Genomic DNA, 13,884 nt, shown 5'->3' with positions numbered 1-13,884 from the left:
GCTGCGTTTGCAGTAATGTGCGTCTTTGTGGTCGAAATATACAATATATTGAAGGAGCTCAGCTCAGTCAAAAGCACATCTGAGGAACCATCCCGTTAACACCCAGAGAGACGTGATGTCTCCACAGGCTCCTGCTAGCTGCGCTCTGTATTTGAAACAGCTTGATGGAGCATTGACTTCGATCCGAATCATTCAGTTGGATGATGGGATGTTTGTGACAGCTTGAGATATTTAGATATGACAGAGTTTAGTTTTTCTGTTTCCTGTTTTACTTTGTAAAGTTCACTTCCTTTGTGTCGTGTCTTGTTTCACTTCCTGTGTTTTCCCGCCTTTTGTGATTTATTTGTCCTGATTTGATCCTCCTGTGTGTAATCAGCCTGCTGCCACTCGTGTTTGATGCCTCCTGCAGCTGTGTGCTAGTCTTGTGATTAGTGTCTGTGTGTATACTGTATACAGTATATATACACCCATATGTCCCATTGTTCCTTGTCAGTCCGTCATCCATGTTTCCTGGTGTTCCCTCGTGCCGTCCTGGTCTGTCCTGTTTCTTGTTGCCTTCGCCTGCTCCCTCAGGCTACTTGTGTGTTGTATTCAGCTTTGTTAATTAAACTTGCTCTGTGTTATTACTACAGGTAAGTAACAACATAAGTTAGCCGATCACCTTAGGCAGGTAAGGGAGTGCCAAGGAAATAAAATAATAAATCTTATTGGCTGATATCTGACACTGGTTCCATTGGTTTTCACATCACTCTGTTTTCAGACTCTGAAGTTATGAGGGTGTGACGGGGTCCTCAGATCAAACCCACACAGACGTAGGACTGAGGAGGAAGGAGCAGTGTTTCCTCCACACATGAAGGTGGAAAGTGTCTGTCAGTTGACCTGAAGTGAGTTCAGCAGGTGAGAATCCTCCCAGAGGAATCTGTAAATGTTTGATCATCAGGATCACTTTGATCACATTGTGCTGTATCACTGTTGAACTGGACAGGACACATGTTTCTTCATGCTCATTCTAAAGATCTGTTTCAAACATTGTGTAGAGTTTCTCTCCGAGGTAAAGAAGAATTATTGTAGAAAGATTTCCATGTAATGTTGTTCGTGTTTCTCAAGTAGAATCAACAGCAGTTTGGTTGTAATGTGAGTTCCCATCATCAGTGATGCAGGGCGTGTCTGAACTGCTCTGGCAGTTTGGATCAACGTGACTGAGATGCTTTTATTTTTAACTCTTAATACTCTGAAGTGTTTAGGGCTCAAATACAGCCATCTTCCAATATATATATATTTATATATTTGAAGATAAATGTAAAGATTTAAAAGACGTTGATGTTCTCTCTGCACCCATAAATCCCCAGAATGCACTTTGTTCTTCAGGATGTAACAAGAGTTAAACATTACAAACATGTGGCTGTATGAACTCATTCATTGGGATTGTAACAGAAGAAAATATCTTGTGTTTCAGAAGCTTTTTAAAGATTGGGATTATACATTTGGGGGTAGATCTGCCAGATTCTGAGCAGATATAATAGAGTGTCGTCGGCTAAATGTTTGATTATGTTACGGGTCCCAAAGTTGGTACCACAGCAACAATAAATGATTCTGTAAAATACAGATAGAGTGCAGCAGCAATAAAGACACGGAGCATCCAGTTCGTCATCCAGATTGCTTTTGAGGAGGGGGCAGAGATTCCCCCCCTAAGACAACCCGGAGCGCAACTGCTCGTGTCAACAGTTCCACCTTAGTGCTGCTTATATTTAACATCTCTCCACAATACATATGGAAAAGTAAAATGACGTGATTGTCACCTACATTAATAGGAATAATATTAGACCTGGAAAATCCCTGAAATTGCCTGTTCAGTTTACTAAATTAAATAAACACAGTTTTGGGGTGGGCCACACACTCCTCCACCAACAAAAGTGGCTCCTGACACTTGCTATTAGCAGTTCAACTTAATGTGTTCCTTTTGTTTTTCATTGGTCACGTAACCTTTCAATAATACACAAAACACATAAACTTATTGAATACCCAAAATCTAAAGAAATGTAGCTAATAGTAACCCTGTGTAAGTACACAATATCCATTAACTATTCAATAACAGTGAATAGGATAGGTGACTGGCAAGTATGTAGGAGGGATGATGGGTGCAAGTTGGAATGAGGGAAAGTACGACTGTGGACTGTTGAGTGGAGACTATGGGCTGAGTCCCTATTGCACTCACAATGACACGTGGCTGGTAAGTTGGTTGACCTAGAGAGGTGTATGTGAACCACTGGCCAGGTTGTCGATCTCTGGTAGACCTTCGCAGTGTAGGCTGAGTGTCTGGCTGAGTCTCTTGGACCTCTCTGCCTGGATCATTAGCCGGAGGCAACTCCTGCTCATTGTAAAGCTGGGGTTCAACAGCGCTTGACGCACTTTCCTTTTGTCTTTCATGGTCTTCCTCAATGACACTTTCCCTTTCAGATGCAGGCTCAACAGGAACTGTTTCCCTAAAGTAAGCTCCTCTCTGCTCAGGATGGTTCTGTACCTCACTGATTATCATTTGGTCAGGTGTAACCTGTCCAACTCTTGGTATACGCAGCCAATACCGTGGTCCTTCCTCTTCTTCGTCTGACTCGCTTGTATCATGGTCATGTGTCTGCTCGATTGTGTTCAATGTTTTTTTCTCTTTCCATTTCCCTTTTGTGACTTGACAGGTGTGTTTGTTGCAGGTAGCTCTAACGGTAAGTCATTTACTTGGAGCAACAAATTTTTGTGGAGCGTGTAGATACGGCCACTCCCTGTAGACTGCGTTCTCACCAAGCTGCTCTCGGACAATGTAGATTGTCTTTTCCCAGTAGGGTTTTAGTTTGTATTACATTACATTACATTACAGTTCATTTAGCTGACGCTTTTGTCCAAAGCGACGTACAAAAAGTGCAAACAATCCTGGAGATACAACTCCGAACAGCAAGAATCTTGTAAGTACAATATCTTCAAATACAATCGTATAAGTGAACACTGTCTTCAAATAGCCAGTTTGAAGTGCAACATAAGTGCAACATACAGAAACAATAGAATACAAATTCAACTATTCGCTATAAATAAGCCAAACCAATACAAGTGCAACATACAAAGAACAGTTGTGAGTGTTCAGTCTGCAGGTGTGAAGACTGTCTGCTGTCCTCACATCAATGGGGAGGTCGTTCCACCATTTTGGAGCCAGGATAGTAAACAGTCGGGTTTTGTTTGAGGGAAATCTGGATCTCACTCACAGTGAGGGAGTGGCGAGCCGATTGGTTGACGCAGAGTGAAGTGAACGCGCTGGGGTGTCTGGTTGGACCATGGCCTGGATGTAGGAAGGGGCTGATCCATTCACAGCACGGTGGACCAGCACCAGAGTCTTGAAGCAGATTCGGGCCGCCACTGGTAGCCAGTGAAGGGAGCAGAGAAGCGGTGTAGTGTAGTCCAGTGCATGGACCTCCTCTTTCAGCAACGTTACGGACAAGGACCCTATCTCCTGGCTGAAGAGTCACACCTCTGTTTCTTCGGTCATCGTAGTGTTTGCCTTTAGCACTCGACTGTTGGCTGTTTGTGCTTGCTATTTTATATGCCTCAATCATCTTTTCTGCCCATTTTTCTGTGTACCCTCTTGCTGTGCTTGTTTCTTCTTCTGTTACCAACCCAAAGAGCAGGTCAACAGGAAGACGTGGGTTGCGACCATACAACAGATAGTATGGGGAGTAGCTTGTTGACTCATGCTTGGTACAATTGTACGCATGAATGACATGTGGCAGGTGATCCTTCCAGGTCTCTCTCTCTTTCTCGCCTAGTGTTCGAAGCATTTGCAAAAGTGTCCGATGATTGAACCTCTCTGCAGGGTTGCCTTGTGGATGGTAAGGGGATGTCCTGGAATGGCTCACACCGGAGAACTGTCTGAGAGCTCTGAAAAGCTCATTTTCAAACTCCTGACCCTGATCATGGTGCAGTTTGGCAGGGTATCCAAATCGAGGGACAAAGTCATTAAAAATCTTGTCAGCAGCAGTTTTGCCGGCCTTGTTTCTCGTGTAATATGCTTGGGCAAACCTGGTGAAGTGCTCAATTACCACCAGAATATACTCGTACCCACCACGGCTGGTCTCAAGGTGGAGAAAGTCAATACAGACAAGTTCAAGGGGTGAGCTTGATGTAAGACTCCCCATCGGCGCTCTGTCATGTAGAGCTGGCTTTTTTGCGTTCTGCGTATGAAGGAGGTTGTATTTAAAGTTTGTAACTGCGTAATTACATGATGATACGTGTGTATATGTGTGTGTATCTGAGTTTCGATTATCTTGCCAATCCTCGGACCGATCTACTTCCTCCTTGCCGTGTGAGTTGCTGATGACCCGTGGCAGTGCTGTGCTGCATGTGAAGTTATTTGGATTAGCGGTTCTGTAGAAAACTGAAAACCCGACCTGACCGGACTTTGGTTAGCACCTGCCGTAAGACATAAAAGTGCAAATAGAATACACAAGAGCACGGCCACGTGTGCTAACAGCCTCAGACTTCGTCCTTTGTGCTCGTTTATCATTGGAACACTAAAGAGTGCAAATTGTTTGGTAGTTCTGAGGCTGCTGTGTTTAACACCAGTTACAGTTTGAAGGTTTGACCCGTTTCCACTGATGTAAAACAACACAAGCCTCGATATGCGCTTCACAGAAAACTTCCCTGATTACTCGTCACAGCACGTAACATCACTACAGTGAAGCTTCAGTGACTTTTATCAGTAAGATGTGCATGTGATCCACACTGCTGCTGGATCACATGTGTCAGAGCTGATCTTTACTTCATGAGATGGTTAGTTAGCACCATCTAGTGGACAGCTAGTAGAACTACATCATCTACTGTGTGATTTCTCTCACTGACTGGCTTCCTGACACCGGTTCCACTGGTTTTGACATCACTCTGATGTGTTTTCAGACTCTGAAGTTATGAGGGTGTGACGGCGTCCTCAGATCAAATCAAATCAAATGTATTTGTATAGCCCAATATCACAAATTATACATTTGTCTCAGTGTGCTTTACAGACTGTACAGGTTACAACACCCTCTGTCCTTACACCCTCTGTCCTTACACCCTCTGTCCTTAGACCCTCTGTCCTTACACCCTCTGTCCTTACACCCTCTGTCCTTAGACCCTTGCATCGCACAAGGAAAAACTTCCTAAAAGAAACCCCATAATTAAAGGGAGAAAAATGGAAGAAACCTCACGGAGAGACTGAGGAGGGATCCCTCTCCCAGGACGGACAGACGTGCAATAGATGTCGTGTGTACAGGATAAACAACATAGTACAAATACAACATTTGACAGAAATGATGTGTTGAAAAAGAGAAAGTTTGGATGAATCCAGGAAAATGTCAAAAAGGCTTCCCGGTGTCCAGCAGGACCAGGTCAGCAGGCGCAGCCACGATTCCTGATCCTGACGTAAACTTTATCAGCTAGCTAGCTGCCACATGAGAGACAGACACTCTGGGGATGATGCCCCGGATGGTGAGTTAGTAACATACATTTACATAAATGCATAAATTTGGAGACGGCCCCACATCCCCACACAACACATCGCTTGCCAATTATTCTTGGCGATCGATTGTTGTCCATTCTTTATCATAATAAATGACAGCAGTCTTCGCTGGACGCTTCAACGCAGATGAACACTGGCGGCGGCTGTGTTTTACTTGTGACGTCATCGCCCGAAGATCACCGAAGTGGATGTTTCCGGCGCAGCGACCGATTGTTGTTAGCGGAAGTCATTTTTATGCTGTTATGATCGTGATTTATTACAAATACATCAGTAATAATAAAAAATATATATATGGCACATTTCACAATAGATATGAAACCTCCATCATACACCAGCCCAACAACACGGACCAGATATCATTTCAAGGCTCTTTAAGTACATTGCTGATAATACTTACGTACTTTTACTTAAGTTAACACAACTTGTAGTGCACTATTTTCAAAGTGCAGTAAAAGATCTGAGTACAAGTAGCTCAGAAACTATAATTTAATATAAATAATAAAGTTTGTGTTTGTAACTGTGTGTGTAACAGCTACATTACATAACGCCTCATGTACATATTAAACACTTGTAATATAAACTTGTGTTGATGTGAGTCATGAAGTGGGGAAGCTTCATGATATCTGTTAGTTACATGTTTGACCCTGTTCACCTGTAGTGTGTACAACATGTTGTCTCTATAAAAGACATTTTATTGGGCAGTAAAGATGAACTATTAGAAGTTAACGCTCATCGTGACGCTGAGGGGAACGTTATGTTGGAACATTAACAGATGTTGAACTTGTTGTGACTTTAACATTAAAACGTGGAAAACAAAGAAGTCACTGAGAATTAAATCCTTCATCATAATTAATATTCAGATTCTTTTATGAAGTTAAGAGGCGACAACCAGGTTTCACTTTAAATACGTTTTATTACAAAACCAAGTCCCTAAAATATAAATCTGTACATATTCAACAGTCCCTGAACGCACCACTTCATACACAAGAGCTCGTATATTTACATGTTGTTACAAAATGCAGATTAAAAGTTATTTACAAAAACTTCTTCTGATTTCATCACGAAGAAGCTGCATCATAAAACTATTTGTATACATGTACAATCCCAGCATGCACTGAGGGAGGGGTGAACACCTCAGAAGTCTGCGTCCAGCCTGAAGGTGTTGTCTGTGGCGCCGGACATCACGCCCATCCTCTGGTACTCGCCCACTCGCTTCTCGAAGAAGTTGGTCTTCCCCTCCAGAGAGATGTTCTCCATGAAGTCGAAGGGGTTCTCCACCCGGTAGATCTGCAGAGACACGATACAGAAGCGGGTCAGAGTGGTGCGGGTCCGTTCGTCCCGGAGGAACTCTGTTTCGGCAGACGTCTGTTCAGACGGGCGTCTGTTTCGTGCTGCTGCCGCTCTGTCGGTGAACCACTCGTCCTCCAATCAGAACGTCTGCAGCAGCACTCAGCCCCCATCATTGGCTGAGGTCCGTACCCCTGCGCCTCTCATCACCACAGAGCACAGATGCAACACCAGACACACAATCATAGACGTGCTCTGAACTTTAGAGTGGAACTCTCTCAGACTGCAGCCGTCTGGAGTCTCGCTGATACGAGCTCCAGGTTTCTATTTTAGTTTGGAGAAAAACTCAAATATATAAATATAGTGAATGTTAAATCTCAGAAACTAGAATCATGAGATGAAGCTGGAGTTCAAACATGTGATGAACAGATCCTGGATCAGTGTTTCCACTTCCTGCTCACGTGCGTCTGCAGAAACGTCTTTAATGCCGTTTCAGCCTCAGACATGAAGATCTGCTGCTTTCTGAATGATATCAAAGTGAATCTTTAACTACACATTTAGACGTTTCACTGTCATAACTGGACTGATGGAGCATCAACATGTCGCCGCCGCCCCCCCCCCCGGATGCTTTTACCTTTGTGAAGCCGAGCTCCAGCATCAGTCTGTCAGCTACAAACTCGATGTACCGCTTCATCAGCTCGCAGTTCATCCCGATCAGCTTCACCGGCAGAGCATCCGTCAGGAACTCCTGAGAACAAAAGGGCGCAGCAGAGAAACCCGTTAAACGGCGGCGGACGCACGGGAAGCAGAACAAACGTGCGGAGGATCCGCGAGAGTCGCTCACCTGCTCGATCTCCACGGCGTTCTTGATGATGTTGGTGACGGTGTCTGCAGACGGTTTGTTCACCAGGTGTTTGAACATCAGACACGCAAAGTCACAGTGCAGACCCTGAAGGCAACACAACCAGTCAGTGTGGAGAGCCGTGGCGTATCGTGTACTGTACTCCACTTCAACCTGGACTTCCACTGCTATGCCGACGACACTCAGATCTACCTCTGCCACTCCCCCAGCAGCTGAGACGGATTCACGCCTTCATTTCCCCCCCGCCTTGACTACTGCAACTCTTCTATATGGCGTCACCGCAAGCTCCATCAACAGACGCCAACTGTCCAACTCCCCCCTACCAACCCCCGCGGTCCCTCAGATCCACCTCAGCTGGTCTCCTCTCCACCCCCAAATCCGAGCTGCGCAGCTTTGGAGACAGAGCCTTCTCCAGGGCAGCCCCCAGGCTCTGGAAGTCCCTCCCCCAAGACATCCATATTTCAGTCCCGCCTCAAGACGCACCTCTTCTCAACTGTCATTTGCCCCCTCCCCCCACTATTGTAAGTGGCTACAGAACAGCTGACGTTTGTTCACGATGGAAAACAAAGTGTGAATATCGATAATCATAATCTGCAGATTTCATATTAGTGTTGAGTTGTGCCCCCTCCCCTTACCAAGACCACACTGTTCTATTAGATCTTCATGTTGCTCTCAAAGTGCACCAGATGCAGACAATTCACTTCCACCCCCGGACCCCCCTAGAGGATGTGAAGTCCACCCTACTCCTAAGACATGTCAACACGACTAAGGCAAGCTAACGCGGACCAGCTAACGCGGACCAGCTAACGCAGACCAGCTAACGCAGACCAGCTAACGCAGACCAGCTAACGCAGACCAGCTAACGCGGACCAGGTAAGATGACACAACCAGCAGAACACACTGCGTGTGTCGCGGCTCTGCTCAGTACAGAACTCCCAGACTTCATCATCAGGCCATCTGAGTTCCTTTAATGGTGACTGCACTACCATGCAGGTGCACACAGCGCCACCTCACCTCTGGGCTAAGCCCACCCAAACCTGAAAACCTAGCCACGCCCCTGGGGGAGACACAGGACGGCCAGAAGTGGAAACAAAGTTCATGACTTCAAGGAAAAGATCGATAAATGGACCCGAAACACAAATGCAGCAAAATAGTGACTTAATTGTGATGTACAATAATGAAGCTCTGAACCAATCACCTCGTCTCTGCTGATGAGCTCGTTGGAGAAGGTCAGGCCGGGCATCAGGCCTCTCTTCTTCAGCCAGAAGATGGCAGCGAAGGAACCAGAGAAGAAGATCCCCTCCACGGCGGCGAAGGCCACCACGCGCTCTCCTGGAGGAACCACAGAGTTACCATCAATACCCGACACCGGATCAGTACCCGACCCCCAGCAGCGCCACGCGGCGGCTCAGTTACCGTAGTTGGCGCTCTTGTTGCCGATCCAGTTGAGTGCCCAGACGGCCTTCTTCTTCACACACGGCAGAGTCTCCACGGCGTTGAACAGGTATTCTCTGTGGGTCATTGAACACACCGTCAGACACGATACAGACGGACGGAGGAACTCTGTTTCGGCAGACGTCTGTTCAGACGGGCGTCTGTTTCGTGCTGCTGCCGCTCTGTCGGTGAACCACTCGTCCTCCAATCAGAACGTCTGCAGCAGCACTCAGCCCCCATCATTGGCTGAGGTCCGTACCCCTGCGCCTCTCATCACTACAGACCTGCCCCCCCCCCCCCCCCCCCAACACTTCTGGGGCTGCACCCGGAGCCACTCACCTCTCTGTGGGCTTCTTGATGTAGGTGTTGATGAGGAGGCTGTACATCTCCGAGTGGATGTTCTCCATGGCGATCTGGAAACCATAGAAACACCTGGCCTCCGTCACCTGCACCTCCTGCATGAAGCGCTCCACCTGGTGGAACACAGCAGCAGACCACGTGAACTTAAATCTCATGCTCAGAAACAATATCTTCAACTGTTAACGGCCTCTTAACGCGTTGCCTTGGAAACACGCTCACCAGGTTCTCGTTGACGATGCCGTCGCTGGCGGCGAAGAACGCCAACACGTGAGAGATGAAGTAGCGCTCCTCGTCCTTCAGAGACTCCCAGTGCTGCAGGTCCTTCGACAGATCCACCTGAACAAACAGGAAGTTAATGACGTCACGCGATGCACACGTTCATCAGATCACGTTTTATATGAAGACATTAGAGTTCTGATGGCGTCCTGCTGTTTCCAACATGGGACACGTCTCAGAGACGGTCTGAGGACAAACTAAAGACGGACTCTGTCCACAGTACCTCCTCTGCGGTCCAGAAAGACGCCTCGGCCTTCTTGTACATCTGCCAGATGTCGTGGTACTGGATGGGGAAGATGACGAAGCGGCGAGGGTTGTCCTTCAGCAGCGGCTCCTCTTCCTCGCTGCTCTGCTTCACAGCTTTGGGCTGAGAGACGAAACACAAGACGTCAACCACAAACTCTCAGTACTCTGCAAACACTTGGAAAAGCGTGCATACTGCATCAACATTAGACAACTGACTGAAACATTAACGTCATTTAATCTTCAACAAAGAAAAGTGGCAGCAGCTGGTCAACAGGAACAGCTGATTGTCCAGGTTTGGCGCCAGAATGACATTTTAGGCGCCACAACAACAACACAAACTAATAAGCACTTTAAAGTGATGCAGATCCTCCGGCAGTGAAGTGATGAAGTCTGGAAGCTTCCCGCAGATCTGGACTCACTTACCGCGTCGTCGAAGATTTTACGCGCCGTTTTTGACGCCAGGATGCGGGTCGTGTTCAGACTCGGTGGCTGAAAGAACAACGAAGAAATCCTCAGTGAACGAAACCCTTTAGAAACTGGATTACTGCGTTTAAGTTCCTAATAACAGACTGAAACACACATTACATTCAGCCTGCTCGGGCTGTAGTGGATATAAAATGGCTGCCGTGATGTTTAACATGTGAACTGTTGAGCTTCATCGTGTTGTGTTCCAGCTCTCACCGTGTTCTCTTTGTCCAGCGCCATGTTGTTGATCTGACCGCTCAGGGAGCTCTCTTTCCTCCCGGAGAGAGGAGCGCGAGCAGACTGCATGTTGATATCCTCGCGTTCAGACGGACGTGTGAATAAAAAATAAGTTAACAAATCAAAAGATTGTGAATTTAAAAAGAAATATAAACTAAGAAGCAGCTGAGACACAGACGAAGAGCAGAGACTGAGGAGGCTCCTGAGTCCGCTCGCCCTTTTTATTGAAATATTGGCGCGAGAACGCAGCCGACCAATCGTGAAGCAGCTCGTGCCGACTCTTTATACTGACGCTGTGCCGGAGCCAATCGGGTTGCGAGTAGAGCTCACGTGCCGCCCGACAGCTGCAGAAAATCAGACGGCTTTGTTTGTGCGGTGTTACAAAACTATTAAAATGAGCATTTATGCAACATTTCAGATTTAGACATTTGTTTTACACTAAAACACGTTGATCTGTGGTTCTAAAATAGTGTTATAAAGTTAAAAGATATGTTGAAATCGCAAAAAGTAAAATGTAGGTGTTTTCTGTAGATTATGTATGATTATTATGTAGATTAGTTAAACTGTTTTTGCATCTTTTTTAGCACCTATTTTAGCATTTTTATGTGTCTGACATCAATGTGTTTTTATTGTTGATTATGTGAAAGTGTCATAATCAAAGTGTTAAAGTGTGTTTATAGGCTGGATTCTTGTGTGTATCTGGATGTGTTGTTTCTTCTCTGATAATGAAATTGCTATTTTTTCCCCTCGAAACAGTCGAACGTCACTGATCAGCTGTTTCCGGAATGCAGCGCACTGATTGGCTGCTGAGAAGACAACAACACAGCCTGTAAATGTAGGTCAACAGGTGGAGTCGCCCCCTGTCGACAGGTTGGGGTCCTCTCAAGTATTTTCTTACTAATAAAGTGAGAGCAGTTACGTTTAAATTAATTTTAAGTAAAATCTTTCCTTCAGATGTATAAACGGGACATTGAGTGTGACTGCAGAAAAGGGTTAGGCTAAGACACATTTCAATAGATGGCACCTTATCTTATTCTTAATACAGATAAATCTAAACAGATTCCATTGCAAATTTCTCTTTTTGTTTTAAGGATATTTTCTTTCGTGTGTTTATATATTTTTATAATAAATCCTTTATTTTTATTTACTAAATACTACATCAACACATGTAAAATTCAACAGCTTCTTTCCTATTTTTAGAATGAAATCATTGAATATGTGGATGCCATAAAATATTATATGAACTCTTAAGCTATGATCTGTGCTATTAGACGCAACCTTTGTGACTTTGCAGGACTGATTTTGGAGCATCTTTGATTGAAATTGGTGCTGTTATTTAGACATGACATTGTCTTTAATAAAGTATTAAACAAAAATAAGAATCCAGAAATGCCTCTTTCAATTTTCTACATTATAAGAAAAGACATAGATTATATGTGTCTTTTTGTAAACTTGATGAAACTTTTGGTATTTTTAGTATATTTTGATGCAATTACTTGTGCACTTTTCCTTAATAAGATTTAGGACTTTTACTTGTAACATAATATTTTTACACTTACACTAATAGTTGTATTGCAGTAAAATATCTGAGTACTTCTTCCACCTCCATTATATTGATATAATATGTTTTAAATATTGTTTTTGTCATAGTTTTTATATTCGGCTGCAGTACTGCTCTCCACCACATGATGTCCCTGTTACTCTGGCTCCACCAGACTCCTGGTTATATTTATATTCATAAATATATATATATATATATATATTATTTTTATATTAATTTTCTTTGGCTTCTTTTGAATGTCGGTCAGTAAGGCATGTAGGCGGGTACTTTATCAGCCAATGACGTGCCCTTCTCACGTTTCCCGGCACTCGCCGTGCTTTCCCATTGGTCACACCCCCTGAGCGCTGGCTCCTGATTGGTTGATCGCTGTTACCGGGTGGCGTGTAGCCCCGGTTGTATAACACAAAACACGTAACAGCGCTGCTGTCGTCGAGCAGAAACTTCATCATATACAACATATCATGTGTTTATAAAGATTTATATAAAGGTTTATATAAAGTCTCTCCCGCCTTTTCACGGTTCATATCTTTGACCTAAATTCACAGAAGTGAGCAGGAAAATAATAATTTCTCAAAATGGGACAAAGCTGTAAATGTAGACATTTATGATTCTGTTATTTTTGTTATATTAGACATATATATATATAGCGATGGAAGCAGATTAAAAACAAATTAGATTATTTGACGCTCATTATCTTTTTTCACCATTATATAGTCACTTTACCTTTTTATATTGGACTTTTACTTACCGTTTACACGTATATTTATACTTATCATTGTGCATATACATTTACTCATGTACATTTACTAAATTAATTAATATTTCAGTATTCATTTGCAATTACTGTCTAATTTATATTACTTTATTTTACATGTTATTTATGTTATATCTTATTTTATCTCTTGTTTATTTACTATTTTAGTTTTTGTCTTTACTTGCATGATCTCCTTTTTCTTTTTTTTATTCATCTTTAATTTGCATTGTTATGCTAATTAAATATATATGAGATATGACCAGAGGTGGAAGAAGTACTCAGATCCTTAATTGCAGTAACGTTTGTTGTACCACGGTAAAAGTACTCATTCTACAGAATAATATATATTATATTATTATAATAATTGATGCATTAATGTGTTAATACTGCTGGCTAGTTTAGTAATAACACATAATTTATTTATATTTTGTATTATTCATCTGAATCTGTAAAGTCACTAAAGCTGTCATATTGCAGTAAAAAGTTCAATATTGAAAGTAAAAGTATAAAGTAGCAGAAAATGAAAATACTCGAGTAAAATACCTTAAAGGTGGTCGGTATATTGTTTGTACTTTGGACAGTCAGGCTAGCTGTTCCCACCTGTTTCCAGTCTTTATGCTAAGCTAAGCTAACTCCTGAAATATCCATCTGAACATCTCTCACAGAAAATGTTGAACACTTCCTTTTACTTTTCAAAATAAAGGTTTTTTATTAACAGAAAAATGTAAGTAGCCACAGTTAGCCTAGCGCTGATGCTAATTTCCCATGTGCTGTCACTGATTAATTCCTAAATATACACCTAAAAATAAAACAAGACGAAACTAGATGAAATGTAATGCAGCGAAAAAAGAACAAACTACAAACCAACA

At 43.5% G+C, this 13,884-nt stretch overlaps 1 protein-coding gene and 2 non-coding genes across 3 annotated transcripts; all 3 read right to left on the bottom strand.

The window, feature by feature from the left end:
- Positions 1-6,426: 6,426 nt before the first annotated feature.
- On the bottom strand, positions 6,427-10,947 carry rrm2 (ribonucleotide reductase M2 polypeptide). The gene is made up of 10 exons (XM_029428387.1): positions 10,680-10,947; positions 10,422-10,487; positions 9,976-10,119; positions 9,696-9,812; positions 9,456-9,589; positions 9,099-9,193; positions 8,881-9,014; positions 7,665-7,769; positions 7,455-7,568; positions 6,427-6,820 (listed from the first exon to the last, which is right to left on the bottom strand). Exons 1-10 carry the CDS (start codon positions 10,767-10,769, stop codon positions 6,668-6,670), a joined length of 1,152 nt encoding a protein of 383 aa, XP_029284247.1. The 5' UTR covers positions 10,770-10,947; the 3' UTR covers positions 6,427-6,667.
- LOC115006259 (small nucleolar RNA SNORD94) lies at positions 6,898-7,036 on the bottom strand. The gene has a single exon (XR_003832046.1). It is a non-coding gene; the product is annotated as a small nucleolar RNA SNORD94 (small nucleolar RNA).
- Positions 9,261-9,399, bottom strand: LOC115006258 (small nucleolar RNA SNORD94). The gene has a single exon (XR_003832045.1). It is a non-coding gene; the product is annotated as a small nucleolar RNA SNORD94 (small nucleolar RNA).
- Positions 10,948-13,884: the final 2,937 nt, after the last annotated feature.

Source organism: Cottoperca gobio, unplaced genomic scaffold (genome assembly GCF_900634415.1).
Source record: "Cottoperca gobio unplaced genomic scaffold, fCotGob3.1 fCotGob3_71arrow_ctg1, whole genome shotgun sequence".
Classification (NCBI taxonomy): domain Eukaryota; kingdom Metazoa; phylum Chordata; class Actinopteri; order Perciformes; family Bovichtidae; genus Cottoperca; species Cottoperca gobio.
This window is presented reverse-complemented; position numbering and strand designations above follow the sequence as displayed.